The sequence below is a fragment of the Plecotus auritus genome (assembly GCF_963455305.1).
Source record: "Plecotus auritus genome assembly, chromosome: 5".
Taxonomy (NCBI): domain Eukaryota; kingdom Metazoa; phylum Chordata; class Mammalia; order Chiroptera; family Vespertilionidae; genus Plecotus; species Plecotus auritus.
The window spans coordinates 35711760-35739279 of record NC_137776.1 but is presented as its reverse complement, the minus strand read 5'-3'; the positions used below and the strand labels follow the sequence as shown (position 1 = coordinate 35739279).

The window sequence follows — 27520 nt, the reverse complement described above, 5'->3', positions numbered from 1 at the left end:
GGCCTGGAAACACAGCGTGGGTTCAGGTGCACCCAGAATTAATTGGTATTTCTCCCAACACCAAGATGTGCCCCTTTCACCAGGGCTAACATGAGAGGTGGCTTCCATGGGACAGCCTTTATGTTAATCTGCAGTGTACAACGTTAGTTTGGCATGCTCTCAGGTGGAGATTAGAAATACATCACCAAGTCATGGAAACTTCTCTCCTTGTCTTCCTGGAGTAGCTGTGCATTTGGAGAAGGGAGAACTATTTTTTTTGGGGGGGTGGGGGTGGGGGGCGCGCTTATTAAGAAGATGAAATTGGGGCTCCTTGGCCTCGGGGCTTGATTCTGTTCTGGGTGTAGGATGAGATTAGAACAGGAACTGGCCATGATGTGGCAGCACCAGAAAGACTCTGCTTTCGTGTTTTAGGCCTTGCTCTTCAGTGAATATTGTCACATTCCCCTAATCATTGCGTGGTTGTCCTTCAAAATAGAAACAAACAGCAAACTGAATTCTCACTTAAGAAAAAGCGAGGTTCAACTGTGTTCTCGCTGCAGGCCCGGCACGCAGGTGCGCCGCCGCCGCCGCCGCCACCACCACCACCGCAGGATCCCGAGACAGGAATGAGTGATAATGGGAAACATTCGTCTCTTCTTCTTTTTTCTTTCTTCTCTTATGTCTTCTCAATTTCCTCCAATAGAGTATATTGCAGGCTTTTGTAGGATTTTCTTCTAAAAACACAAAATCTTTCTCGACAATTTCAGGAAAAAAATAGGTTTTTAATAAAACTTCAAATTGTGCTATCATATTTCAAAGGCGATGGCCAGTTAAGGCAACTAATCAAAGGCACAATTACTCTGCGACGGCCGCTCGCACTCTGTGCAGGGCTGTAATTGAGGGGCTGTGATCACTGGACCACCAGCCGCAGCCACGCAGACAGTGCGTTTCATCTGCCCTCCCTGTGGCTGACTTCCTCCCACCACCCCATGAAATGACACATTTCAGGGTGATTCAGTCAATCACGTCCCCCTTCCTTTGGCCATCTGAATCTGAGAAGACTACCGAAAACATCTTCCAGAAAGCACTTTTTAACCTTTTGCATTTAGGGAGGACTTGACCGGAAATTCCCAGTAGCATTCGGATCTGTGGCTTGAAAAACCACAGAACAATGAGATCCACAGCATTTATGTAGACGGACAAAGATCAGAGTGGGAAAGCAACGGAATTCTAAATGTTTGATTCTTCTTGCTGTAATGGAAATGCAGTCCTTTAAACACTAACAGATTTCTCCTCACAAAACTGCTTGGGCTATAATGGTCCAACTTTTCAGCACGTTCCCTGGTTATGGTCAGTGAACAGACAAGGTCACTGCTATCCTAGGAGGGACTGGAAACGTGGTGCAAGAGTGGACATAACAAAATAATAACAACCGTCTCATTTCTTTAATTTAAAAATAATTTAGATACGCCAATGTTATTCTGCTTCAAGCCAGAACACCTTGGAAGACTATTTTACTATTATTCCAAAAGCAAAGTTCATTTCAGATTAGTTCAATATTAAGAATAAACCATGACCAGTCTAGCCGATTTAAAGTTAGCACCCACATACACACGTGATTCTCACACTTACGGGGACAGCTCTGTCAGAGACCTGGACTACGTTTAAATGTGAGGGTTATGTTACCACAATGTGCAAAATTGCCCCTTTGAGCAGCTGCATTGTGGAGTTAGCATAGCATAGTTGTAGCCAGTCCTTACTATTAAACATTTAGTTATTTCCAATTTTATGCTATTAAAAATACTATATTCCGTTTAGCTTAATGTAGCGGTTGGTGGTTACATATATAGTATCTATAGATATGTATATACACATTTGTATACACATATGTTTCTTTTCTTTGCTATGTCTGCAGAGAGGGCCAAGAAGTGATAGCATCCCAGGAGCAATGAGCACATCCAGCCCCCGCATCTTGGTTTCTAATACCACTGCTGAATGAAAGGAAGGGTGAACTAACACACACAGAGGCTAACACTGCAGTGATGGGGGTGCAACTGAAAGGCACAGGAGCCAACTGAAAGAGCCCCCAGTGGCCGAAGCTAGAACTGGGCAAGAAAGGAAACGAAGTTCAAAATAAATATCCAAGAGTCCATACTGACGTAAGTAAATGACTGAATAAAGTAATAAACGGGGAGAAGAGATCAATCTTCCTGGCACAAGAATTTCAAATTCACGTAGGCAGCCCACCCAAAAGGAGGGGGCATAACTCCCCACTCCTTAGTTAGGCACCGTGCGTAGAGGCCCCCTCCCAAAGAGGGCGTGCTGAAGGGGGGAGGGGTTGGGGGAGGAGAGGGAGTACCTTTTCAGGAGACACCTGACAACACAGCCGCAAACCTGGTGATCAAGGTCAACACTGACAGGCCTAAGTCATGCTGATCGTGTGTACCGTTTATACGAGGTCATGAGATGGCCCTTTATCTCTGTGGTCTTCCTCTCAGCAACCCAAGGTCCCAGAGTAATCCTGAGGAAATCAAATTCCAATAGCGGAGCGCCATACAGTAGAGCTGACCAGAACTCGGAATTGTCCAGGTCATCAAAAACAAGGTCTGAAGAACTGTCCCAGCCAAGGGAGCCTAAGGAGACGTGAACGCCTGAATGTCAGGTGGCCTCCAGGGTGGGTCCCGGAGAAGAGGGAGGAATTAGGAAAAAACGAAGGAAACCCAAACGGAGTAGACTTTAGTTAACGTGGGTGTGCCAGTATTGGCTGATTAATTGTGAGAAACAGGCCACACTAATAAAAGATGTAAACCACAGAGGAATTGTGCATGTGCATGTGTGTGTACGTGAGGAGCAAACAGGGGTTGCCTGTACCATCTCCTCAATTTTTCTTATGTTTTAAACTTTTCTAGAAAATAAAACCTATTAAAATACTATTATAGGCATCTCTGGGCAGGAATATAAGTTTTTTTTCTCCCCATCATTTTAATTGTTTCCTTAGAGTAACATTCTGCCAAAATGAAAGAAGTATCCAGCAGCTTGGAATAGGTGCAGGAAGAACTACCATCTCATCACAACATATCACTCATGCTACTAATCATTAAGTCAACTTTTACAAATTAAAGATAACCTAAAATCTCAAAGGGGCATACACAGTACGGGTCCCATGTGCTACTGAAATTCTCAACAACCTGAAAGCTAACCTCACTGGCAGCGAGGTGATGTAATTTATGATGGTGAACAGGAGCTTCAGAGTATGTTTGCTAACTAATGTTTTTTAGAGGCAATACTTCCCCCCCTGGCAGCTCTTCAGGATAACACACTGTCTCCTTGTGTTTCATCTGGAATCAGTGAAATTGAAATTGTTTTTCCTTTAGTGGATTACAGTGTATATATTTGACCAAAATGTACCATGTTTGAGCAATATTCCAGCTAACTGCCAGTATTAGCTTTTAATCATCAGAAAATGAGCTTTGATCTATTGAGAAAAAGTTGCTGGCACTCATGTTGAGTTTAGATCTCAGCTTCTAATCAGCACAATAAAACCATCTTTTCAATAAAAGTGACAGAATTCAGTAAAATAAAAGAGAGCCATGCAAAGCTGGCTTCGTGATTCATTGAGATGCACCTGCGGTGATTTACCAACTCAAGGAAGGTCTGAACTCAGGAACAATTTCAAGACACTCCAGTGCCTTAATCAAGAGACAAAATTAGCAACTTTTCTTAAACAGAAAGGACCAGCAATATGGTTGCATACAAAAAACCCCAAGTTTGCAATCACAGGTGCATCCAGAACACCTTGACCAAAATAGATATACTTCACTTGGGCATAAGGCATGATGTGCCCATTGGCTATTCTCAGCAAAGTCCATTTCATATATAATCCCCCAAATACATGGCAAGAGAAAGAAATATTACAGTGACTTATTCCACAGATATAGTGAGTTCACAGCCTGGTGGTTCTGAGGTTTTCAACCACCAGTTTCTTGAATGAATACGGAATCTGTGAATCTGTGTCATGTGCGCCTTATTTGGGGGTTTTCTTTTATTTCTTTCTTTTCTAATTATCGGGGGTGGGGAAGTTCTTTTACAGAGTGTGCGGGATGTACAGACTGCCAGGAAGCAGTGACCACCCCCTTCACGGACACTGGCTGCAGGGTGGGCGCCGGGTTCTGGTGGGTTGGTGACTGAATTTGACCATTTGGTCAGTGTCTACCACACCGTCCTCCCAGCAGTCCCTGGTGCAAGGTGAGATAAAGGACAGGCAAAAGCAGAGAGGAGAGTGAGGGGTAGGGAGAGCTGGTGCTTGGGCATCAACGATGCTCACCTGGCAGCCGCACCGGTGGCCTTGGGGGGCCGTGGGGCTCTGTGTTGTGGCCCCTTTGCCTGCCCACGAGGGTCATCTTAGCAGGGATCAGCACATGAGAAGCCATTAACCACACACTGTGCAGGATCCTGACACAGACGCCACGGAGACCGCAGTCACCAGGGAGACCACAATCACCACGGAGACAACAGTCACAGATCCAGGGGAAAAATACAGAAGATTGATCTTAAGATAGCATGGAGATATTTTTGAAGGCAGTAGAAATACCATTCAGAACTATTTCTAGAATTGTAATATTTTCAAAGGTCTTTATTAGAGGCAAAATGTGCATCTCGCATGCATGCAGGCCCCTCCCTGATTGCCAAGCCGAGCTCCGGCAGAATAATCGCACAGCGTCTCAACGATATAAAAGCAAACTCAGTACCACTGGCCTCTCCTACTTGTAGCTAGTGGCAGCATCATGTTTTATGATAAACTAAACTTGGGCAAAAAAGTTTTTTAAAAATGGCAAAGATCAATCTCTCTCAGTGGGTCTTAATTTTAGCAGGCCCCTTCTGTTGACCATGATTCAGCAACATTCTAAAGTGACTCTGCTTCCCCTGAGTCATGGTATCAGCATACACTCACTCCTGTCTACACAGACGACCCCTGGACCAGGCCCTTGGCGTCTCCAGAGGCTGGTTACCCAGAGGCCGGGGGGGATGGCTCTGCCCCTTTCCTTCCTCCAGATCAACTGGGCTTTATGGCTCCAGCGCAGGCTCATGCTTACATCACCAACTTGGGCACAAGTAGGACCAACACTACTTCTTTAATCAAGATAGTGGGCATTGACATTAAAGGATACAGATCTTACCCTGGCTGGTATGCTCAGTGGGTAGAGCGTCGGCTCTGGCACCAAAGGGTCTTGGGTTTGATTCCCTATCAAGGGCACCTACCTCAGTTGCAGGTTCAATCCCTGGCCCGGTTCAGGGGCATGTGCAGGAGGCAAACAACTTATGTGTCTCTCACATTGATATTTCTCTCACCCTTCCTCTCTCTCAAAATCAATTAAAAAACATTTATAGATGAGTAGATAAAAAAGCTGTGGTACATATATACAGTAGAATATTACTTGGCCATGAAAAAGAATGAAGTCTTACCATTTGCAACAGCATGGATGAACCTAGAGGGTATTATGCTAAGTGACATAAGTCAGCCAGAGAAAGATAAATACCATACGATTTCACTTATATGTGGAATCTAAAGAATAAAATAAATAAACAAACAAAACAGGAGCAGACTCAGATTCAGATAACAGATTGAGGGTTATAAGAGGGAGGGGAATTGGGGGACTGGAAGAAAAAGGTGAAGGAATTGAGAGGTACAGAGTGCTAGTTATAATATAGCCATGGGGATGTAAAGGACCACATAGGGAATATAGTCAATAATATTGTAATAACTATGTGTATGGTACCAGGTGGGTTCTAGACTTACCAGGGGGGGATCATGAATTATATAAGTGTCTAACCACTATGCTGTACATCTAAAACTAACATAAAATAATACTGAATTAAAGAATAAAAAATAAATGAAAGGCAAATTTACTTTAAATAAATGGGCCAGTGGGAGGTTAAAAAAAAAAATAAAGGCCACCCAATCTCACAACTACTGTAGAAATGAACTGTGTCACGGTGCGACTTAAAAAAAATTAGAAGATGCACATCAGACACTCTCTCACCTGTCGAGCGGCAGTGACCAGTGCTCCTGCTGGACAGGTGCGTGCTGAAGGTGTGTGCGTCTCAGTGCAGGTGCGGGGCGCCCCCCACAGCAGCCCTCACCAGGACGCTGGGCGAATAAAGGACGCTGCTCCTAATCGTTTATTGAATAATGAAACTGACACAACTGATAAAAGGTTTCAATCCTTAGAAAAATGATTGATCGTTTTTCGGTTTATTGGCACTGCCATCTGTGTGACAAACGGCTGGAAGGCCCCCGTTAATCTCCGCACACCTGCGAGCCTGTGGCAGCCCGGCTCGCGCACCCGGGTAATCAGGACAGCTAATAACACCAGCACCGGCCGGGCCGGGAAACTCCGGTGTTTCATCACGGCTGATCTCCAAATCAATTTGCACAATGGATTTTTTTTGGCGATGGGCGAGGCAGAGAAGAGACAGAGAATAAAAGAAGCCCAACAACAACAAAGACAGATAAGGCCCAGCTGGCGGGAGCAGGGTCCTCACACAGAGAAACGGAATCAAAGCACAAATGTCTTCCCAGGGGCTCGGGACAGCGTGGAGTTTTCTGGATTCCAGATCTGGTCTGTAGCGTCAAACTGGCCCATCAAGGTTGTTTGTCATCCGGCAGCGCAGGGCTGCTGTGAGCAGGGACCTGCCTGCCTTCCTCTGGATGGAGTGTGTAGATTTCCTCATAGATCCCACCCCCCTTTTTCCCTATGGGAAGGTCCTAGGGTGGTGTGGCTTAAAGTAAACTAAAGGTTTATTTGTAAACAACACTCAAAATAACAGGTATTTCTATGGTGCTGGATGTTGACTCTTATTTTAGTTTTGGTAAAAATCCAATCAATTCAACATGCTTTCTCCCTGAGAAATTCCCGTAACATAGAAACCATCTGGGCACCCATATTGACGGGTTAGGTTAGGAGAAGCCAGGATTACATAAGATAAGGCACAGACAGAGGGCAGTTAGTCTATAGTTCAGCAGAGAGTAAAGAATAACTACTACCTATGATGATGATGATGATCTATTTCTCAACTTTCAAAGCAGAAAGGAACAAGCCTCTAGATAACTGTCACATCAATAGGTAAATTCAAGTTAGACTTAAGCACATGCAGTTCCAGTAAAAGACTTCAGCACATGAAGAGAAGTGAGTTTGAGGTGCACTTTGTAAACTACATCATCTCCACTGACAATTATTATAGCATGAAGAGTTGGGTAACACGCCTAAAGAGAACCAACTTTCAGGAATGGGTAAATACAGGCACACAGGAAATGCCACATGCAGGGACTTCACACAAAGACAGCAGGTGTTCTCTAAGATCACGACGTGAGTTGAAATAGAAAACGTAGCAACGCGATTAAAAAGGACGTATGCATACTGGAAGTGCGTTCCACGACTTCAGGTTTCTAGGGGAACGCACATCCGGCTTAGCCATGGGGACGGCCTCTGCACAGGGCCCTCGTCACCTCCCAAAGCTGGACACACATCCAGAACACACGCGCCTCTTGGGTGTTCCGGGTTTTCACGTGAGTGACACACTACTTGCTCCCTAAGTCGTTCCCAAATTGGGAGGGGGGAGGTGGCAGGACGTGTGGGTGCTGTGGGAACGCAGAGGAAGCAGCGCCCTGTCACCACACTGCCCGGAACGGGTCCTGGAACAGAACACTGTCCGAGGTCGGTGCTGGAGAGCAGATGGGCCCGGGCGGAGGGTGCAGCCAGGGTATTTGTGTCTCAGAGTTTAAAAAAGTCAAACAAGGTTACTTATTTACTTTTTTGCTTGTTTTAAATGGAAGGCTTCTCAGAACCTTCGATTTGCTGGTAGACAGACTATGTGACTCTCTCCTAACCTTTCCTTTCAGAGCGTCGCGCTGCATTCCTGTCCCACAGCACAGGCTGTGGGAGACGCTGCTGATGCACATAAAGCCACGTGTGCAAAACAAATCCACCGGTACCTCCGCGTGGGCCCGCAGAGGCGTTCTTCCTCCTTTCCCTGGTGACCCCGCCTTCGTCAGGTGCTTGTCACAGGCACGCACAGTGCTGGGCTTGCGCGACGTGTCAAGTATGTGTCTCCAGCCTTCCCGGCTTTCAATCAGTTGAAGGGACAAGACTAACCCATGTGAAATGTTTCAATTGTATCTCACATAACACAAGCTGCCCCTGGGCCAAACGCAATTATCGATCGAGACGTCTAGACCTAGATCACTGTGTCTCCATACCGCCTGCACACCCCGCCCCCCGCTATCCCTTCCCCCCTGACGAGCAGGCTTTTTAGTGGCACAGCTATAAACTGTGGGAATTCTGTGCAGCCTGCCGTGGCCGCGGAGGGAAGGAACTCGCAGGGGTGGGCAAACTTTTTGAGTCGAGGGCCACAATGGGTTCTTAAACTGGACCGGAGGGCCGGAACAAAAGCATGGATGGAGTGTTTGTGTGAACTAATATAAATTCAAAGTAAAGGAGCGGAGGGGAGAGCAAGAGAACCCTCCGCTCTTTCGGCTCCGCGGGCCGGATAGAACAGCCGAACGGGCCGCCGTAGTTTGCCCACGGCTGATCTAGAGCCTCTGAGACGTGGTAGCTTTGTCCAAATCACTTGGGCCCTCCCTATGAAAATCTATGTCCTACACTGGGGGGTGTTTTAAGGATAACCTTTACTAGCCCTTTCCCAGGAAACGCTGATACTCACGGCGGTCATGACTGCAGATTTTTCAGTGACTGCGCCTAGATGGGCTCTCCAGCCTCTGTGGGGGCAGGAGAGACGGTGCAGTACGTGAGTCCGAGTGGACACTGACCGCCAAGGTGCTGAGGAGAGTCTGAGGAGAGGGACCCCACAGCAATGCACCACTTCTGTGCGGAAACGGCTTTCCTCCAGCCCGAAGTGCAGCAGGGTGGCCACTGTCCCTGGTGCCACCTATGCCCGTTCGTGGGTGGGGTGGTCCAGGCGAGTTGATGAAACAGCTTAACAATGCTGGTGCTAGTTAGTGGATAACCTCTGACAGTTACTGTCTCCACCATTTGAAAAGCACAGTTTGACAAGTGATCGCAGAAGCCAGAACATAGCGTCACTGAGCCTCTCTTAGGTGCACCAATGTAATCTGCAAATACGCTGCCTGTGATTGGCTCCCAATAGTATTTCGGTAGATACAAACTGAATCCCAAGAAAGGCCTCAGGCAGGGTCTGCCCTGTCCACTTGAAATGGACGAGCTCACTGGATCCTGACAACTGTCCTAGAGGACAGACAGCAAGATCAGCCCATTTTACAGCTCGGAGCACCGAGGCAGGACAAGATGAGGAACTTGCGCAGGTCATCCCACCAGTAGGAGGTGGAGCTGGAGTTCAAACCCAGGCGTGGTTCCCCAGCCCTGTTCCTAACCACCCCTGGGCCTGCCCGGTGTCAGTACTGCCACCCTCAACGCCATTTCCCACCCACGGCCACCTGCCTGTCTGGACTTGGAGTGAGCCGACTGCCACTAGAACTGAAATAGAATGAAAATCTGGACACGTGCAATGCTGGCAGCTTCACTTTCATGGGCGGCGAGATTCTACGCATTTTTTAAAAAGTTTCAATCTGTGGAGAATCTTCACTTTTATTTTTTCCGCCTGACTCACAATTCAAAAAGATATTACAGAAGACAATCAGAAGTACGAGGAACATTTTCCAACGTCGGAGCAATGAGTAGAAATAAAACCCTAACAAGAAATACTTCAGTCAGAGGGAAATGTCTTCTTCTTCATTAGAATCAGGGATTGCAGGGTGAAATGCCTTAATTACCCAGGAAGCGATAACCCCGTGTGATTGCCTTCATTCTGAGAGCCCGGGAAGGGGAATGCTGTATCAAACGCTCTCGTCTTCTTCCAATTGTCGGGAAACTTCTGATGCCATTCCCGGCCGCTGAGAATAACCCTATGCAGAATGAAATTATTGAAAAACTTTCCTGTATTTCAACTTCTTCATTTTAAACAGTTAGAGTGATATGCATAAAAATAGACCCATTGTTCTTGAGCATTCCTCGGTACTTGGCGGTTCTCTGAGCCACTTTTAAAGATGGTGCAATGTTCCAATTCATTGTGCTGGCTGCAAAGGATACATCCTGGAAGTATCAGAACATAATTGCATGTGGGGAGCAAGCTAGAAGATATTGAAATATCTGTATATCGACATGTCTACTAAAAAAAAAAACAAAAAAAGGGAGATAGAAGAAATGTATGACAATTCTTTAAAAATAAAATAAAGCCTGACATATTATATATTTAGTCACCATTAGTGACAAGTTTCCCATCATGCAGCAGTATTTGGGGTCTGAGTGCTGGTCTAGGATGCTGCCACTCTGCACTGAGTGGTGGGGGCTGTCTGACCCCAGGACCTGAGGTGGGACATGGTGACTGTGTTGACTCTTGGGTGGGGGCACTGACAGTGCCCTCGGAGGCTAAGGCACAGAGGAAACATGGTTTCCCCTCGGTTATGTGTCTCTCCCACGGTGCTTGCCTGTCCTGTTGGGAGGAAGCCCTGGCACGGGGAGCGGCTGTGTGTGGCCGATGGCTGTAGCTAAGGGCCCAAGAGATGTACCAACACCCAGACAGGTGAGTGACAGTCATCCCAGGTGCCTCCTGGGTGAGGCCCCAGACACTGGAGCAGGGACAGGCCTCCCAGGCTGCACCCTGTCTACCTCCTGAGCCCCGGGAGCCATGAGGCAGCTCCTTGGGGCCTTGGCAGGCGAGCGCAGACACCATGCCTGCGGGTCTGTGTGACCGGACACAGGGAGGGGCAGGGCAGGCGGAGGGACGGGCGCTTTTCCGGGGGCACGATGGGTGTTGAAAACAGCAGGTACTCCACTAACTGGTTTCTCAGTTAGAAAAACAGGCCGCAATATTTGAGCTCCTATATGTTTGGAATTTTATCTACTCCAACAACATAAGTAGAAAAAATACACAAACATTGTAACAGACAGGGCTTCTAACAGTGGCGCACATGAGATGCTACAGTGAGGCAACATCATGGGAATGTCTTCTGGGGCGGCCAGGTCCCGATGTGTGAGCCGCATTCTGGGGGGGTTTGAGCTGTGGGGACATGCGTCCCTTCCACCGTCACAAACCACTGGTTCTTGGTGCCCAGAGTCCCCAGGTGAGCTGGATCCAAACCTCTGCTTTAAACGAGTACTTAAATTTGGGTGCTGGCATCTCCCTCATTCTGTTCCAGGCCAGGGAACCACATGCCCCCCCTTTTCTGCAGCTGTGGGCAGCTGACCTGACCTTTGCACTCTTCCAGGCCCATCATGCAGTGTCTCTTCCCTGTCACGCCAGCCTCCTCATCCTCAAGGTCTCCCTGATGCGCTCCTTTCTCCACTACATGCACGGCTGGCACACCCTTACTCTCCTGCCCTCCCCTCTCCAGCTTCTCTCACATCTCCCACAGCCCGCAGCTGCACAGAGTCCACGTCCTCACGGCCACGCAGGGGCCTTCTGATCCCCTCATCGCCAAACACAGGACCTGCCCTGGGGCCCATGCCCCAGACACGTGCTCCTTCCGCTGGCTCAGTCTCCCATTGGCCCACCTCTCCCCTGAGCGGGTCACCACCGAGCCTCGGACCATCCAATGCCACCACCTGGTCTCCTGAGTCCCGCCCAAGCCACAGCTGAGGTGTGGCTTGAGGATTCGGGATTTCCTTCAGGACATCCTGCCCTTACCAAGTCCCTGGAAGGCCTCTCCCCACCCCCTGGGCTGCCTCTAGCTCATCTCTGCATCTCAGAAACACGTAACAGTGTCCACCAAGTAGCCAAAGACCCGTAAGTTATTAATGTGAGTTAAAGCTGCTTAGATTCCCAGGAGAGGAGGAGGCCCTGGAGGTAGCTGGTTGTTAATTAAGGTCTGGTGTCTACCTGGAGGTCAGTGTTTACACTAATGATGCTAATCCCAGGACTGTACTTGAAGGGTATCAGAGACCTCAGGGGCTGTAGCTCCGAAGAACAGAAAAACAAAAAAACTCTACAACTGCAGAGGGAAGCAAGACCAGCAATCTGTGTCCCCCGGAAGACCTAACTCAAAATTTGTAATAAATGAAGGCAAAGATGCAGCAGCACTGGCGGATCCCTACCGCCTCGCCCAAAGTACCTTCAACAGAATTATGCGACGAGTACCAGGTGGCAGAAGTCATCTCTTGGACAATCCTCTGAAGATGAGAATTAGGGCGGTGACAGTGACACCCAACCTTGGAAATAGCGTGGGCCCCGGCGACAAACAGGAGGCAGATAAAGGGGAATGGACGCTAAGACACTCACTCTGAAATGAAACGTAAAAAGCTAATCTTGGCCAGAGTGAAGTCGGCAGAAGAAAGGAATGATAATCTCTTGTCCTTAAGATCCCATTTCCCATCAGGCCACTCATTACTGGGAAGTTATAGAAAAAATGCCAGCGTTTCTGAGACGATGGGAAAGCCTAACTCTGCAGAGAAAATGAATCAGTGAGCAATGCCCACCCGCTCGGCCCGGGGCCTGCCACTCAGGACAGAGCTCTGGTCTCCAGAGAACACGGACCTCAGGTGTAGCAAGTTCCTGACCAGGAGGAGCGGGTGATGATGCCTCTCCGCGGAATTTCAGGCAGCGTGTGCTGATTCACGGGGGCCAGGACGGACCCCATCGCCACTCACATACCAATAAAGGAAGCTTTAATGGAAAATTAGAATTCTTCAGAAGAAAAATGGAAAATAGTTACAAACATGTTAACATCCCCTATTTTTATAATTAAGAGGGAGCCAAGTAGTTGATTCACTCAATTGCAGGAGCCTCTTCAATTCCACTTTACGGATGAAGAAAAAAGGAAGCAGACGATATTGTAAGAAAAGGAGTTTGCGGTTCTGCATAAAGCTAAACATCCTCCTAGGCATACACTGCACAACACGGTCAACAGAGATCAGGCAGAGAGCTGCACGCCTATGTTCAAGGACCCAAGAGCCCAAAAAGCTGGAAACAACTCAGGTGTCTGTCAACAGGTAAATATACAGAATGTGTTTATCTGTACCTGGGATATGAGTCATCCCCAAGAAGGATGACATCCCCCAGCACGAACCTGACAACGCTGCACTCAGCGAAAACGCCACACACACAGGACAGATGTTCTATGACCCCACTTACATGAGACGCCCAGGACAGGGCAATCCACAGACAGAGTAGGTGAGGGGTCACTACGGCTGGGAGAGGGCACAGAGTTTCTGTTTGGGATGATGAAGAAGGTTTAGAAAGAGCTAGTGGTGATGGCTGCACAGCTCTGTGATTGTCGTTAATGTCACTGGGGCATGCAACTTAAAAATGGCACATTTTGTTATATATTTTGCCACAATAAAGTTCAAAAATAAGAAACTAAGGGAGAAAAAGAAGTAGCTTAAGGTGTGGATGGGAAAAAAGGGAAAGAGGAAGTAGGAGAGAAGAGAAAAAGAAAAGTGTAGGACGGAGGAAGAAGGAGAAAGTGGAATGAGACAGGGGAAAGAAGAATGAGGGAACTGAGGAAGGGGATGGTGCAGAGAGGAAGAGCTGGAAGCCAGGGGCCGGCTCCAGGAAGGGCCAGGTGCGAACCTGCCATCCCCACCCATAGCCTGCATAACCCCTGCCTAGGTGGGCGTCTCAGTCCTGTTCCCCTCAGCAGCTCGAGTCCTCCTGCCACACCTGAGACTTCACCTGGTCCACCCCCACCTCTCCCGGGGTCACCACATGCCCAAGAATCCCAGGAGCCCCAAGTCTCCTGAGGGCAGGCTTCCTCTCCCAGCTCCCTCCCATAACGACCACCTGCAGCTGTGAGCACCTTTCAGATGGAGCGCTGGTAGAATGTTCCATTGTGTCCACACCATGTGCCAACCTTGACAGTGTGAAGGGATAATATGAGATACTTTTTGGTCTGGGAAAAAAGTTACCCCAAGAAGTAGATTTGGCCTATAAATGGATGGCTTGCAAATTCTGTCTTCGAATTCTTCAAGCAAAAGAACTTGGGGGGAAAAACAACCCTCCTGTGTGAACTAAGCTCAGTTGTGATAGGAAATAGAAGGTAACAAGTCATTGATGACAGCAACCTGTTAATTTGCATATGTCCAAAAGGGAAGACGACCAATGACCCTTGCTTGGCTTTTGGCACCACTGCTGGTACGGTGGTGTGGGTGTGGAGATGGCGCCCGGCTGGCTCGGGTCTTCCCTCCACATGTGCACGTGGGCGGGTGTTTCTGTGCAGCCCAAACAGAAACAGGGCCAAACCATGTCTACATCCCCCACTGCTCCGTCTGCTAGAACAAGGAGGGAGGTTGCCTCAAAATGCCAATCACAAGTGGTGGCTCCCACCAACCAGACCCACCAACAAGGTTACTGCAGGCAGATGAACTTCTCCTTCCTTCTCGGGGTGAGGAATAAACTAATGTTTGAGGGAGAAAAAAAATACCAAGAAACTACTTGCTGATCAAACTATTTGCATGAATTAACTGGCCTGTTCAGAGTAATTACATGTTAATTACAAGAGTATTCTGCGTTCACTAATGAAACCACGTCTTCAAGTTTACTGACTCTTTAAATGTGAGCACTGGGTTCACCTGTTCAGGTAGAACTGCCAGGCTGTAACAGAGCATCACATGGAAGCCAGCTTTTTACAATTACGGCCTTTACAATGTGCATCACCAGCTAATTGTGGATTTGTTATTTTCCAATTCCTACTGAAACATAGCCACAGGTAAAATGAAGTTTTCAATGGCTTGAATGTTAACTTACTGAAATTAAGAAATAGCCTTTTGACAGCTATTATAAAATCCTTTATTTTATTTGAATCTAATCCTTGGGAAAGGTCTTAGAGAAGCCAAGGTTTGGAGTGAGGGCAGATCAATAAAGAGACACTCACAGCCTTCTGAAGGGAGGGCTGGGACAGTCACTGTGGAGACAACGGTGAGGGTAACAAGAGGACACACAGAAGGATTTAATCACAGTGGCGATACGTAACAAGGAGTCAATAATTGGTTGAAGTGATTATTGCTAATAGATGGTCAATTCTGATTTCCTGCTTTGTCACTGATTTCCTCTTCTAAAGGCTAGTCACTAAATCTAAATTGTGATAGAAAATCCTTTACTTTCATGAAATTGAGAAATAAAAAACCAACTTCCGTGTGTGTGTGTACACAGAACATAAAGTTAGGGCCTTCCGTAACCACCCCCTCCCTCCCATGGACTGTGAGTGACCCTGCCTTCAGTAGCTATATCATGGCTTCTACAGAGAGCGACCTGAAGAGGAAAATTATTCCCACGGCAGAAAGCAAGCAAGATCCGCATGAAAAGCAAGCACAAGAACACAGCTACCTGTCTGTTTCATTAGGAAGAGTCAAATCAGGCTACTGAGGTGCCTAGTGGTGAAATGCTGGGGTTCCCATCCCTTACATCACCTCAATAATTGGAGGTCACTCAACACCAATGATTGGTGGATTCAAAATAGGTGTCTGGAAATAACTCACACTTGCTTTGGCATGTCACAATCCTCGGTTTTGCACACAAACGTTAGCAAGGACTTGGAAGTTTTCCTATCTGCAGATTCTGCATTAGGCTTTGAGCTCAATAATGGGAGGTAAAGAGCTGGAGGAACTGTGAGTAACAACCCTTCAGGCATAGGGTGGCAGAGTGCGCCCAGACCCAGCCATATCATCTGCTCCACAGCAATGCAGCCAGCCAGTCAACTGCAGGAAGCACACATCACCCACTGTCCTGCAAACGAAAATACCTCCAGGGAACTACTGTGTGTGTTGTTTTTTCCCCCCGAGATGGAACTAGCCAACAGAGGTCCATCCCCTCGAAGCGCAGAGCCTCCCTGGATTAATGTGGGAGCCTGACCACGAGGCACATCTACTTGAGCTTGTCCTCGACGCACAACACGAGTGCTCGTCCGCAGTAGCCACGAAGGACCTTCAGCATCATCCTGTCGCTACACAGAAACCAGGTGGGAACGAGGGGAGCCTCAGAATCGACGAGGAGTTCAGATGCAGCCAACGGCTAGGGCGTCCATGTTTCACCTGTGGTTCCCTCCAAAGGCAGTTTGCTATTAAGCAAAAGCCAAAGAAAGGTGATCAATTCCAACGAAAAGCACTTATCCCAGATGGCGGTAGCTGGCTCTTCAAACCCCTGGCTGGCGGCCCGAGCCCAGACAACAGCCATCAGGGCTCCGACTATCTGAGGAGCACGAGGGCCATGCGTAATTGACTAGAAGATGGGCTAAAACTGTGCCCAATCAGTGTGTGATCAAAACCGCGTGGAATATTCAGCGCCACTTGATTACACGGAGCCCCGTCCTTTCCCTCTCCTCGTGAAATCTCTTCAAGGTCCAGAGTACTGTAACAAGATCATTACTGTCAAGCGGTACGAATCGCGGGCAATGAGTCTTGGGATAGGAAGTCATACTTCACAAGCTCCCCTGGTCTCTCCCTCTCTCTTTTGTATTTTACTGCATGCAGAGGCAGCAAGGCGACGAGGTGGCAGATAATGATCACATCACTGTGTGGCAACTAGAAAGGCGCTTTCAAGAAAAAGCAGAGAAATCAGCTTAAGAGAAACTAAAACATTTTCCCTTTGCTTTCTTTCCCCCCCTTAAAAAAAATTAAATGGAATTAAACTGTGTGCACGCGTGGCTTTTCATGCACTGGAATATGATGTCGCTGAAGGCAACCACTGGAGAGATTTTCATATCCCAGCAAAGCCCATTACCCCACAGACAAATGGCCAATTTCCTTCGTGTCCCGCGTACAAAGAAGCCCTTGTTGCGCAGTGTGTGTGTGTGAGTGGCCGTGCCCGCTGAAGTCTTCACAGGACCCGCTTCCTTCATCGCCGAGAACACCCAGGGCTTCCCACCTGGTGCCTGTTAGATGTCTGAAATGAGGGGGGGCGGGGAGGCGGAGGGCAGGGGGCGTTGGCCAAGATTACTAAATAAACAGAGTTTGTCTCGAAACACAGTGGCTCCAGAGCTCTCATAACACACCTTGATGACACGAGAGCGCACTGTGATGGGGGCTGGCAGACGTTTAATTAATGCTTACATCAACATGAAGGGCTCAGGTGAATGATGGGGGCTCAACCCACGGCTCCCTTCCTCCCTCCATCATCAAACTCTTCACTCCCCTCATTCCTGCCCCCTATAAAGGCAAACATAGAAACTCAGACTCGTTGCATCTGAGTTTAATGTCCTTAAGTTCAAAGAGTTTCAAGAGACACGCACCCTTGAAACAGACAGGAACATGCCTGTCCCCTAATACAGCATGTTCTAATTGTCTGTACAGGAGCCACTCACACACACACACGAGAAGAGAAACATTGTTTGCATAGAAGCCATGCCACAAAAGGGACCCTGGGGACTGAGCTCAAAACGGGCAAAGAAATTACTGCTTTCAAGTCCTCAGGACGATGCTGGGCAGTGGTGGGCACAGCTTCTCTGCAGCAGCTGCGGGGCTGGGAGCCACACCTGCAGGGGGTTGCCCTCTACGGCCCGGTGCCCACGCCCTTTCCGGGGGGTGCAAGCGAGACGTGCAGATGTCCAAGTTCCGGAGGCCGGACATAGACCCCAAATCTGCACTCACCTGTCGACTGTGGGCGGATTATTTCACCTCAGTGAACCCTTTTCCTCATCTGTGGAATTGGAGATAACACTCACCACCTGTCCTCACGACTCGTGTTTGAGGGATGCAATGAGGTTTGAGAGCACTGAGTCAATCATGGCTTCCTTCCTTCATGTTTAATGAAGTGTTCCTACAAGGGACTAACCCTGGGGAGGGAGGCGTGGGTGGAGGATAGACATGATCCACAGGGCTGTTTTCTACTCGAGTGACGGAGTCCATGAAATCTTCCCTCACGGCGGGGGCACATCTAGTCCCACAGACAGGAATAGGAAGCTACAAGTCCTTCTGGGCTGAAGGTTTATGCTCCCCCAATTCATCTGTTGAAGCCCTAATTCCAATGTGATGTTATTTGGAGATGGGACCTTTGGGAAATATTAGACAAAATGGTGAGGGTGGGGCCCTCAGGCTGTAGTTAGTGGCCTCTAAGCAAAGGAAGCTCTCTCTCCCTTTCTCTGCATACATTAAGGAGAGGCCATGAAAGGACACTGTGAGAATGTGATCTGTGGAAGAAACCAAATGGGCCAGCACCCTGACCTTGGACTTCAGCCTCCAGAACTGTGGGTATAAATGTCTGCTGCCTAAGCCCCCGGGGCTGGGATTCCTGTGGCTGCCCGAGCTAAATGAGACATGTTTTGCACGTTCCTTTTATATAGAAGGAAGTTTTGCTTTTAGTCACCATCTTCTTTTTTGTGTTTCACATCCTCAGCATGAGGAGTGGCACCCTCCAGGTGGGACTGAAACACGGCTGAGTTCCAGCGTTGCCAGGGCTGGGAGGAGAGATGTAGCGCTTGGCCAGGACACCTAAAGATCAAAGCCTCCTAGGCCCCGGGTTCCCTGGACTCCCTGGATGTGTGTGTCTAGTGGACAGTGCACAGATGGAGACCTGATATTTGGACACGTTGGCACATTTTTTTCCTGATCACTAGTTTCAATTTGCATCCTGTATGACTGTGCAGCAAGGTAAAAGTAGAGAAAGTACACAAGCAATTAGGACGTAAGAACACATCAGTTCACCAGGACTGACCCTGCCTCTTCTGGCTACGGGACCTTGGTCTGAGCAGATCCCATCACACCTGGTCTCAATTTCATCGCTGACTCTAGTGACACCCAAACAGCTGGACAGCTCTAATAGTTTGAGAACGTCAAGAAAATGACTTCACGGGATTATCTAGGAATCCTCCAAAGTCAGCTGCCCCGGGGTCTCCCAAACCAGGCAGAACACCAAGCCCAGGCCACCCAGAGGAAAGTGTGGGGTCCTGAGTTCAGGGGTCGGGCGCCGGAGGCTGTGATGCCTCCTGCTGACTGAGCCCCGCAGCAGAAAAGGCATCTCCATGTTTAGGGAGCGCAAGAGGCCCTCGGGTGCACGGCCTGTGTGTACTTTTAGAAAGGAACCTTCGTGTCGGTTTGCATTTTCCAAAGGCGAGTCTACCCTCTGCAGGATACCCCGGAGGACGAGTCTGTCCCATCTCATCAGGAGTCTCCCAGGCACCCCTGGAGTTTCCAGTTGCTCTTCATCCCATAGCCATACTCCAGGTGCTCGAGTGCCCCGGGCTCCCGCACAGGCTGCCCGCATAGCCACGGCTTGTGTAAGGATCTGCTTTCCCCACCGGATGGACAGTGGGCGTCCTGAAGGCAGGGGCCGCGCAGTCCCTTCCTGGACAGCCCAGGCAGAGCGCCGCATGCAGCAGGTGATCAATGCACTTCCACGGAACCTTAATCTGATGCTTTCGTTTGTGTGTTACTTTGAAAGAAAGAAAGAAAAAAAAAAGCACTGAAAATCCTCTTCTCCTTGTCGATTCGTCATGATGGGAGTCCTCTGTTCCGGCTTCTCCTGCTGAGACTGACTCATCTTTGTTTATTTCCGACCTGCTGACTCCCACAAAGACCCGCGCTCACCGATGGTGCATGTGTGTTTGTGCTGAATGGACTCTACCCTGCAGGATGGCTTTCGAGTCAGCTGTGCCCCATCTGCAACGTCAATGTCTGCAGTAAACCAGATCTACTCGATTTCAGCAAGAAGCTGGAGTTACATGGAGCACTCTCTTTGGAAAAAGGGCCTGGTCTGTGGGCAGCAGGCCAGTCCGCCAGCGTAGGTGGTGCCTCCCATACCTTCCAGCTCAAGGGCAAAGAAACCCGGCCAGGCTCCTGGCTCCCTAACAAAGTTACTGTGTGCGAGCGTTATCTTCCTGGAAGATGCTCCCATTCTTGGCTTTTCACATTCACTACGATTAACTGCTGAGCTCAATCAGTCAAAGGCACGAACCCATGAGTTTAATAACAAGGAAGTTCAATTAAGAAGTGCTTACTGTTACCAAAAGTTTCTGTGGACTATGGAGTTTTCACAGAGTCGATTCCAGAGGCTTCTCGTTCCCTCTCCTTTCACTCAAGGTAGCTGCCATGCTGGCATGGTGCAAGCATCAGAAAGAGGAAATCCGAGAGGGCTGCATGGGAGTGGTGCCGGCAGAGCTTTCGTAAGTCTTCCCTCTCTCCCCATCCAGCCACACCTCCAGCTAATACGAAATTAAACAAGAAACCTTGAGGGCACTTCCTTGGCCCCGCCTTCTTGCCCGTCAAGTGTAGGCCATCGCACACCACGCAGTAACCAGTGTGTTAACTGCACCCAAGGAGAGCAGAGATGAGGACATCACGGTGCTGAGACTTAAGTAACAAAGAAACAAACTGCCCTCCCTTCCATGACGTGCAAGCTCCCCAGGTAACCCCACAAGCCCCACTGCACAGCGGTTAACACAGCCCCATGCCACAGCCTAGCGGAGCCTCCACGTGCCTGCGTATCCATTTCTTATAATAAGGACCATTAACATAAATAAGAGAAAAGAAAACTGTACAATGCCTCATGCGGAATTCTTTTTTTTTCTCCCAAGTGCCTATTAACTAATTAATAGAAAGTAAAGGACAGCTACATTTGTTTCTTAGCATTAAGTGAAAACAAAACTTTGGTTTGCAACTAATTTTAACACCAGCATAGGTGTATTAAAAAAGCTGTTGTAAACGTGATGCTTCCTGCATTTTCTCAACTATGAGGGCCAGTATGCACTCCATCTGCAGAAAATAAGGTTAAATTCCACGACAGGTTAGCTTCCCATCACTTCCACAACCCAACGTGGTCCTGTCCGGCTCCCGGACCACCCACACCTTGCCATGTTCTACCTGAAACCCCAGGCACACTGTCCCGTGAGTCTCCTCTCAAGGCTCCGAGCGCCTCGGGGCAGACAGGCGCTGGGCTTTATTTCTGGTGTCTCCCCTGGAGCCAAACGCACCGCGGTTCTTCTGTGCTGGCTGCTTGATATTTGATGAAAGAACAAAATGACTCACAATGTCAGGGTCTCCTTTGAACGCAGAAGGAAACCCCAGTCCATGCTGACCTCGGCCACTCAGAGTTAACGACATTTGTAAACAGGCTCGGGGTCTCACCTGATGACTTGGGGATGGGCAATTCCTGTTCCGGTGTGAGGGAGAGAGGCCAGGGTGTGACTTCCCCTCTATAAGGTAATATTTCAACATCCAACAGGACCCACAGGACACAGTGGCTCCATAAAGACCCAGGACGAACAAGCCAGGGATGGCTGGTGATGGGAAAGATAAATCAGGTCCCCCGAGACCTTTAGAACAAACACCGGGAATCCAAGAGGGAAAAAACCCACAACAGGATTTCTGCATACCCTCATGTATAATAAGCCTGGGTAAGCCCGGACTGGCCTGCGTTTGAACAGAAAGATCTGTGCTACACAACTTCTAGGTGTGAGGCGCCATATAAAAGTCAGCGTCTTTACATGGAATCTGAGAAATATCAAGAAAGCCACGCCGTTGGCCCCACTCCTAGATTCAAAAGCCGCTCCGCACACCTCAAAGACGCGCTTCCTGCCTGGTGAAGAGAGACGGAGGCAGAGAATGCAGCGCCGGCTCGGTTGCCTACCAGCAACCTGACCCCGGACAAGAACGCCACTTAACCTCTCCCCACTTCCGCCGCTTCACTGGGAAAGCAGGGAAATTAACGCTCGATGCAAACTCGAATGAATGTCATAAGACGAACAAGAGCCACCAGCTTCGGGACCACAGAATGCGGCTGTGAAGACCGCTGTTCTGTTTTGGCTTCGATAACCTCGCCACTGGACTCTGGATAAGAAGGTACCGGAACACATCACAATTCAAAGAGGATGCCCTAAGATGGCCTGTCGTTAAAGGTCCGCAGGACCCCACTGCCACGAGCTCTGCCGGCACACACCTTCAACCTGGTTCTCGCCACAAACAGGGGTCCTGGTGCGATCATCCTCCCAGAACCCCAATTCCATGGCAGTGGCCTGGCCAGGGCTGCGCCCGCTGCAGGGGAAAGGCCCCCTGCCTCTCAGGGCAATCCTGGCTCTTACAAAGCTTTCCTTTCAATACCTGAACCAAAGTCCATCTCCTCGAGGCTTCCCCCCCTTCGGTCCCAAAAAGGCCCACAGGGACCATCCAGGACAGTCAGGACTGTCCTTCCATCCTTTGAACCCAGCCAGCCACCTCTATGCCCCCATCCTTCCTCAAGTCCCTTCAAGGATCCCCTCCATGACCCCGGTCCAGACTCATCAGCACCCTTCTCACCAACGCCTGCATTTGCTTTGATGCTCTGCCATCACCATAGAGACTGTGTCCAGATCTGAATGTACATTTTCTTAAATATATTGAATAACTCTGAGCAAACCAAATCCAACTTAAAATCAAAAATAGCACTGGTATTTTAATAGTCAATATTGCCAATGGTCTATTAAATAGGGATAATGTAGAAACTGGTGATGTGTGAGGTGGTGGTTGTTTTTTTAAGCTAATACCACCCGCACATTTTTCATGCCTCGTCCCACATTCTGGCCAGTCTAATTCTCCTGCATAAAAACATCACCAAGTTGCATAATATTACAAAAAGGACCACAGTCTTTGAAAAACTCATCCTTTCAGAGACTAAGAACAGATTTAAATGTTGGGGAGACTCCCAGCAGGCAGAGGGGGGGCCAAATGCCCGGTGAGGACAGCGTAAACTGGGGACACGTGGGGCCTTTCATGGCCAGCACCCCTCACCCGCCCAAAGGCAGCAGCCTCAGGTCTCAGTCTTGGAAGAGCTGGCATCCAGCCACCTTTCGGAGTCACTTCCGTTTAAATGACGTATGTCACCAACAAAAAGCAGAGCCCACGGCCTTCGCTTGCACCCACACTTCCTCACAGAGGGGGCTGAATTACTTGTACATCTTGATTCCGGAAATTACACCAATAGTTATATATGAGCCCAGGGACGGGCTTGATCATGCAAACGTCATCTCTATGACTCATCATATGCATGAGCCTGTCGAGTCGCCATGCTGGACTCAAGTTATTTGTAAAGGAATTCTTCAGTCATAGTTTCTGCTCCTGTAATTTACCAGATTTATTCCATTCATTTAAAATTGTAAGTAGAAGAAAGTGGTCATCCTTTGGCTCTCTGACTGTGCATGCCCCACAGTGAGACACATTTAGTGCTGGGCCCTCTGCACCCGGCTGGTCTAGAAGGCTGTGTGCCCGGCTGGGGAAGGGCACCCAGCTCCGCCACACCCCTTGGGGGCAGCGGCCAGCACGCTGCACCTGGTCTGCTGTGAATGAAAGACGAGCATCAGGGTCAGCAGCATGGCTTCCCCAGGGATTTGCACAAGGCACGTGGGGGACCCGGGCCCTCCCCAGATGCTGGTGGTTGGTCCCCCTTCTCTCCTTCTCTGCCCTGGAGAGAGATGTGTGTGGCCTACACCAGGGATTCTCGTGCCCTTTGGCTCCCAGTTGGGTTTGGTCAAGGAGCAGGATGGGGAGGAGCCTGGAGGCAGGGGGAGTAAGGTCAGGGTGCCTCCCTGGGCCCCCTCTCCCTCTGGGTCATCACGGGTTGGACATATCCTGGTGAAGGCCACAGGTCTTCATGGTTTCTGCCCCCTCCTTTCCCTGTTACATCCCTGGGGTTGTAACCACCCCTGCGGCATGCCCATGGCTCTGTGGACACTCCTGTGGTTCACTCCCCTCAATGACGCCACGTGTTCCCTGGAGCTCTGACTGGGCCAGCTGACTGTCAGTGGAACCTTATTTTTCTTACACTCTAAAGATAATTAAATGCAGTCATTTGTTCCACAGGGGTATGTCAAAACCCATAAAATTCAACCACTTTATGACATCTTCTATAAAACATTTTATATGTGCAATTGAGAGTTTCTAGCACAAGCACGGGCAACAGACAATACAGGTGGTAACAGTGTCCACAGAAAAGAGAAACAGAAATACTTCCTTGAAATTAAACGGTATCCTCTATCAATAGAACACATACCACTGGCTTTAATTTCAAGAACACAATGCGGACATGTACGTGGCTATGCAATGCACCTGAAGAAGTTAAGCGTTATTGAGACTGTTAATATCATTGAACCAAAAATGGCCTGAATTGTAGTGTGCATTATGACTTCAGAGATGATAAGGTGTTGGGGGAGAAAAATATGTCCTAGAAACATGGCTTGACTCAGAAAAAAGACTCATTTATGGTCTGGTAGGTAGCTAGCTCTTCCTAGGAAATACACATTTTCTTTTCACAGAGAACTCACTGTCGTATTTCCTATGGGAAGGATGTTAGGGCCCTGGTGTGGCTGAGACAACACTGTCTCAACTAGAAAGAGGGGGTCGGCTTCCCCTGGGATCACGGGATGGACTTTGGGACACGTGTGACCATCCCTCACCGCAGGCCTGAGGCACTGCTGGGAGTTTTAATTTAGGTATTTCTGTGGCGCCCGGGGGCCTTTCTATTTATGTCACAGTTGTTTTTGGGTGGATGATGCATCTCAGCCGTGTCATAGGTTACTGTTCGGAACACACAGAGCAGTCCCAGGAACTCGGGAAGTGGGCTGGAAATATGGGCATCCAACGGTCGCTTCTCCAACTCCCTCAGTCACCAATGGCTGGCTGGGTGCAGCTGCTACTAATTCACGGTAAGGCTGCATCTCATCCCCAGAGTTCTCACAATGTTGGCGGTGGGTGGGATAATTGGGGTCAGTGTGTGGGATGTACTTACAGGTGGACTGACAGTCAGAATCTGCCAGGTGGTGCTTCTGAGAAACCTCACTGGCTGGAAACACACCACCAACACAGTAACAAGTTTATGTGAGAAATGGGACTAGAGGGCCTTTCCCTGAAGCCATCTCCCTCTCGCCCCAGGTGTGCGGGGCACATGCCACCCCTCGGGTGAGAGGCCATGCTTCTTCCGGATATCCCGCCCTCCCAACACCTGTGTCAGGGTGGGTGTGGCCATGTGCTCGGCAGGTGTTCTTGCCGGACAGTCATTTACAGGAGTCTCATCACCTCTCAGCATCTGTGGCCAAATCTGTTTCCAAAGGAAGCACAGTGGCACCGGAGGGGGGCACTTTCATCCATAATCACTATTTTTCACCAGTGTTGACCTAACAGAATCTTCCTCACTGATTACACCAGGAGAAAAGTAGATTTTATTGGCAACACTTGTCAGCAGGAAGCCTATGGGAGGCAAAATGGTAAGAAACCTGGGGAGGAAGTAGAGCTTTCAGATGCTCCCCTGCTGGGCCAACATGAGAGCCCTGCAGGCTGTTCAACACTCTGAACCTCAGTCTCCTCTTCACACGTGGGACGATGCCACGGCCCAACTCGCAGAACTGTGGCAGACATCACGTTGGGCGCACACACAGGAACTCTGTTCTCCCCTTGCTCACCTGTGCACTGCGGGTTTACAGGCTCATTTCTGGATATTAGGAGGGAACGGGCCACTTCCTGCCACATCTCATGGTGAACAGCCAACCAGGTAGAAAAAGGGAGGGAGGCGTAGAGAAGGTAAAAGCACCTATGTTCTAGTGGGAGTCCTGGGCATGTGGAACCCTGTTGCAAACGGACCCTTTAACCCTGGTTGTTACCCAACAATGCTTGGAAGTTTATTTTTCCTTTGAGGTATGTCTTTAACTTGCTTATGAAAACTGCATTAATTCCACCTCTTCTAATGCGGTGTGTTAGTGCATGTGTGTACGCATGTGTGTGTGTATGGATCCCCACTTGTATTTGGGGGGAAAACCCTGTACACCCAGCAGAAGGAGCCGCTGCAGGAAGATCGCAGGACTCGACAAGTCAGAGGAGCTGCCACAGGAGCCACGACCCCTGGGCATCCCAGGAGCCACGTCAGCGTGGACGGCTCTGGTGGGAGGGGTAGCGTCAGAACGGAGCCGACCAATAGGAGAGAAGATTCCTGATCAGGAGAGGCACGTCTCCCTCAGTGGGAGTGGACACTCGGCTCAGGTGGCCCAAAGACCAGAGAACTGACTGGCACATGACGGGGACCCCAGCATTAACACCTCCTAGGCGACAGCTGCCAGGAGTAAGACAACTGTTTGGTGGATACTCCTGCGCATCAGCCAGGGATGGAGTCCTGAGGGCCCTCCGGCGCCACCTGGTACACGGGAAGCACCTGCAGGGACCTCATTATTGCACACGTGTTTCTCAGGGCAGGCGACGGCACAGGTTTGAAAAGCACAGGTTGACTTTCCGAGTCGCAGACTCACTCTGCCATCCCGGGAGGCCTTACCTTCAGCAGTGCCTGACAGGCCGTCGGCTTTGAAGTTGCTGGTGCTTTTCTTCCTTCGGTGCTTCTTTCTGTTGGCGTGGGGGGAAGGGGGCGGGTCGAGCTTGGGGCTGGTGGTGCTGGACATGCTTGGGCTGGAGCACACGGAGTCGCCCAGCCCCGTGTCTGCGTCGGACCGGAAAGGCAAAACAGAGCAAGCGTCAGCACTTCCAACCACGTTCCTCCAAGAGCATATCAAGCCCCACAAGTAATTTACTATTGGAATATGAAATATATTATACAATATATATGAGATTGCTGAGGGAGGCCCAGAGCACCCAGTACTGAAGGGTCATGAAGGCGGTCAACAGGCACAAACGTCCAGTTATAAAACGACTGCAGTACAGTTCATGTAATCACGGTATACACAATACTATTTTGTATGTGATGTAATATGTCGTAGGTAATACTGTAACAAACAGGTTGAGAACCACTAGCAGGGTCGCCTAAGACCATCGGAAAACACAGATATTTACATTACGATTCATAACAGTAGCAAAATTACAGTTATGAAGTAGCAACGAAAATAATTTTATGGTTGGGGGTCACCACAACATGAGGAACGGTATTAAAGGGTCGCGGCATTGGGAAGGTTGAGAACCACTGACTAGGGGATGCTCGGCGTGCCGGGTCCAGGCGGGCTGGCTGTGGCCAGGATGCCAACTACAACCATGACCCAGAGAAGGCGATCGCGGAAGCAAATTCCGCAGAGGTCAGGGAGGCTGCGGCAGGAGGGCGGCGGGACTGCGGCCTGGGGCTCATGCTGAGGTGGCCATTGTTTCTAGTTAACTGGGGCCTGAGACGGTGCTGGGATATTAATGCCCCGGCTCCCAGGAGCAGCTAACATTCCTCATTTTAAAATAGGATGACCCAAACGCACGAGGCTTCCACACTGTGCTTCTCCCTTCCCGACGACCCCCAGCCTGACAAGGGATCCCTCAAAGTGAAGAGGCCGAAAGCCCAGCCTCAGACACTGGAAATGAGCTCCAGCCGCAGCCCTGGCAACGCCATCCGCGCCTCCTGACGGCCTGCAAATAATGTGTTTTACTTTGTATCATGACTGGGCACCGGCACAGGCGACGACGGTGGTGCGTTGACTGTGGGAGGGGAGAGGCGAGGAAAAAGGACGCGCCAAATTAAAAAAGCAAGCACCTTGCCACTCCACACCTAACTGGACTTTGACAGGGCCCCGGCGTCCCGAGCTGGAGAGGCTGTCCACTGCCACCCCGTGCGATGGGCATCAGCCATTAGTCCTTCCCAA

At 49.4% G+C, this 27520-nt stretch overlaps 1 protein-coding gene across 12 annotated transcripts in view; it reads right to left on the bottom strand.

Moving 5' to 3' along the window:
- AGAP1 (ArfGAP with GTPase domain, ankyrin repeat and PH domain 1) overlaps positions 1–27520 on the bottom strand; it is a 418249-nt gene that overhangs the window by 66872 nt on the left and 323857 nt on the right. For all 12 annotated transcript variants that reach the window (XM_080670319.1, XM_080670320.1, XM_080670312.1 and 9 more), the window contains one exon: positions 26224–26385. In XM_080670319.1, the coding sequence (XP_080526445.1) occupies positions 26224–26385 (162 nt within the window). The remainder of the gene's footprint in view (positions 1–26223; positions 26386–27520) is intronic.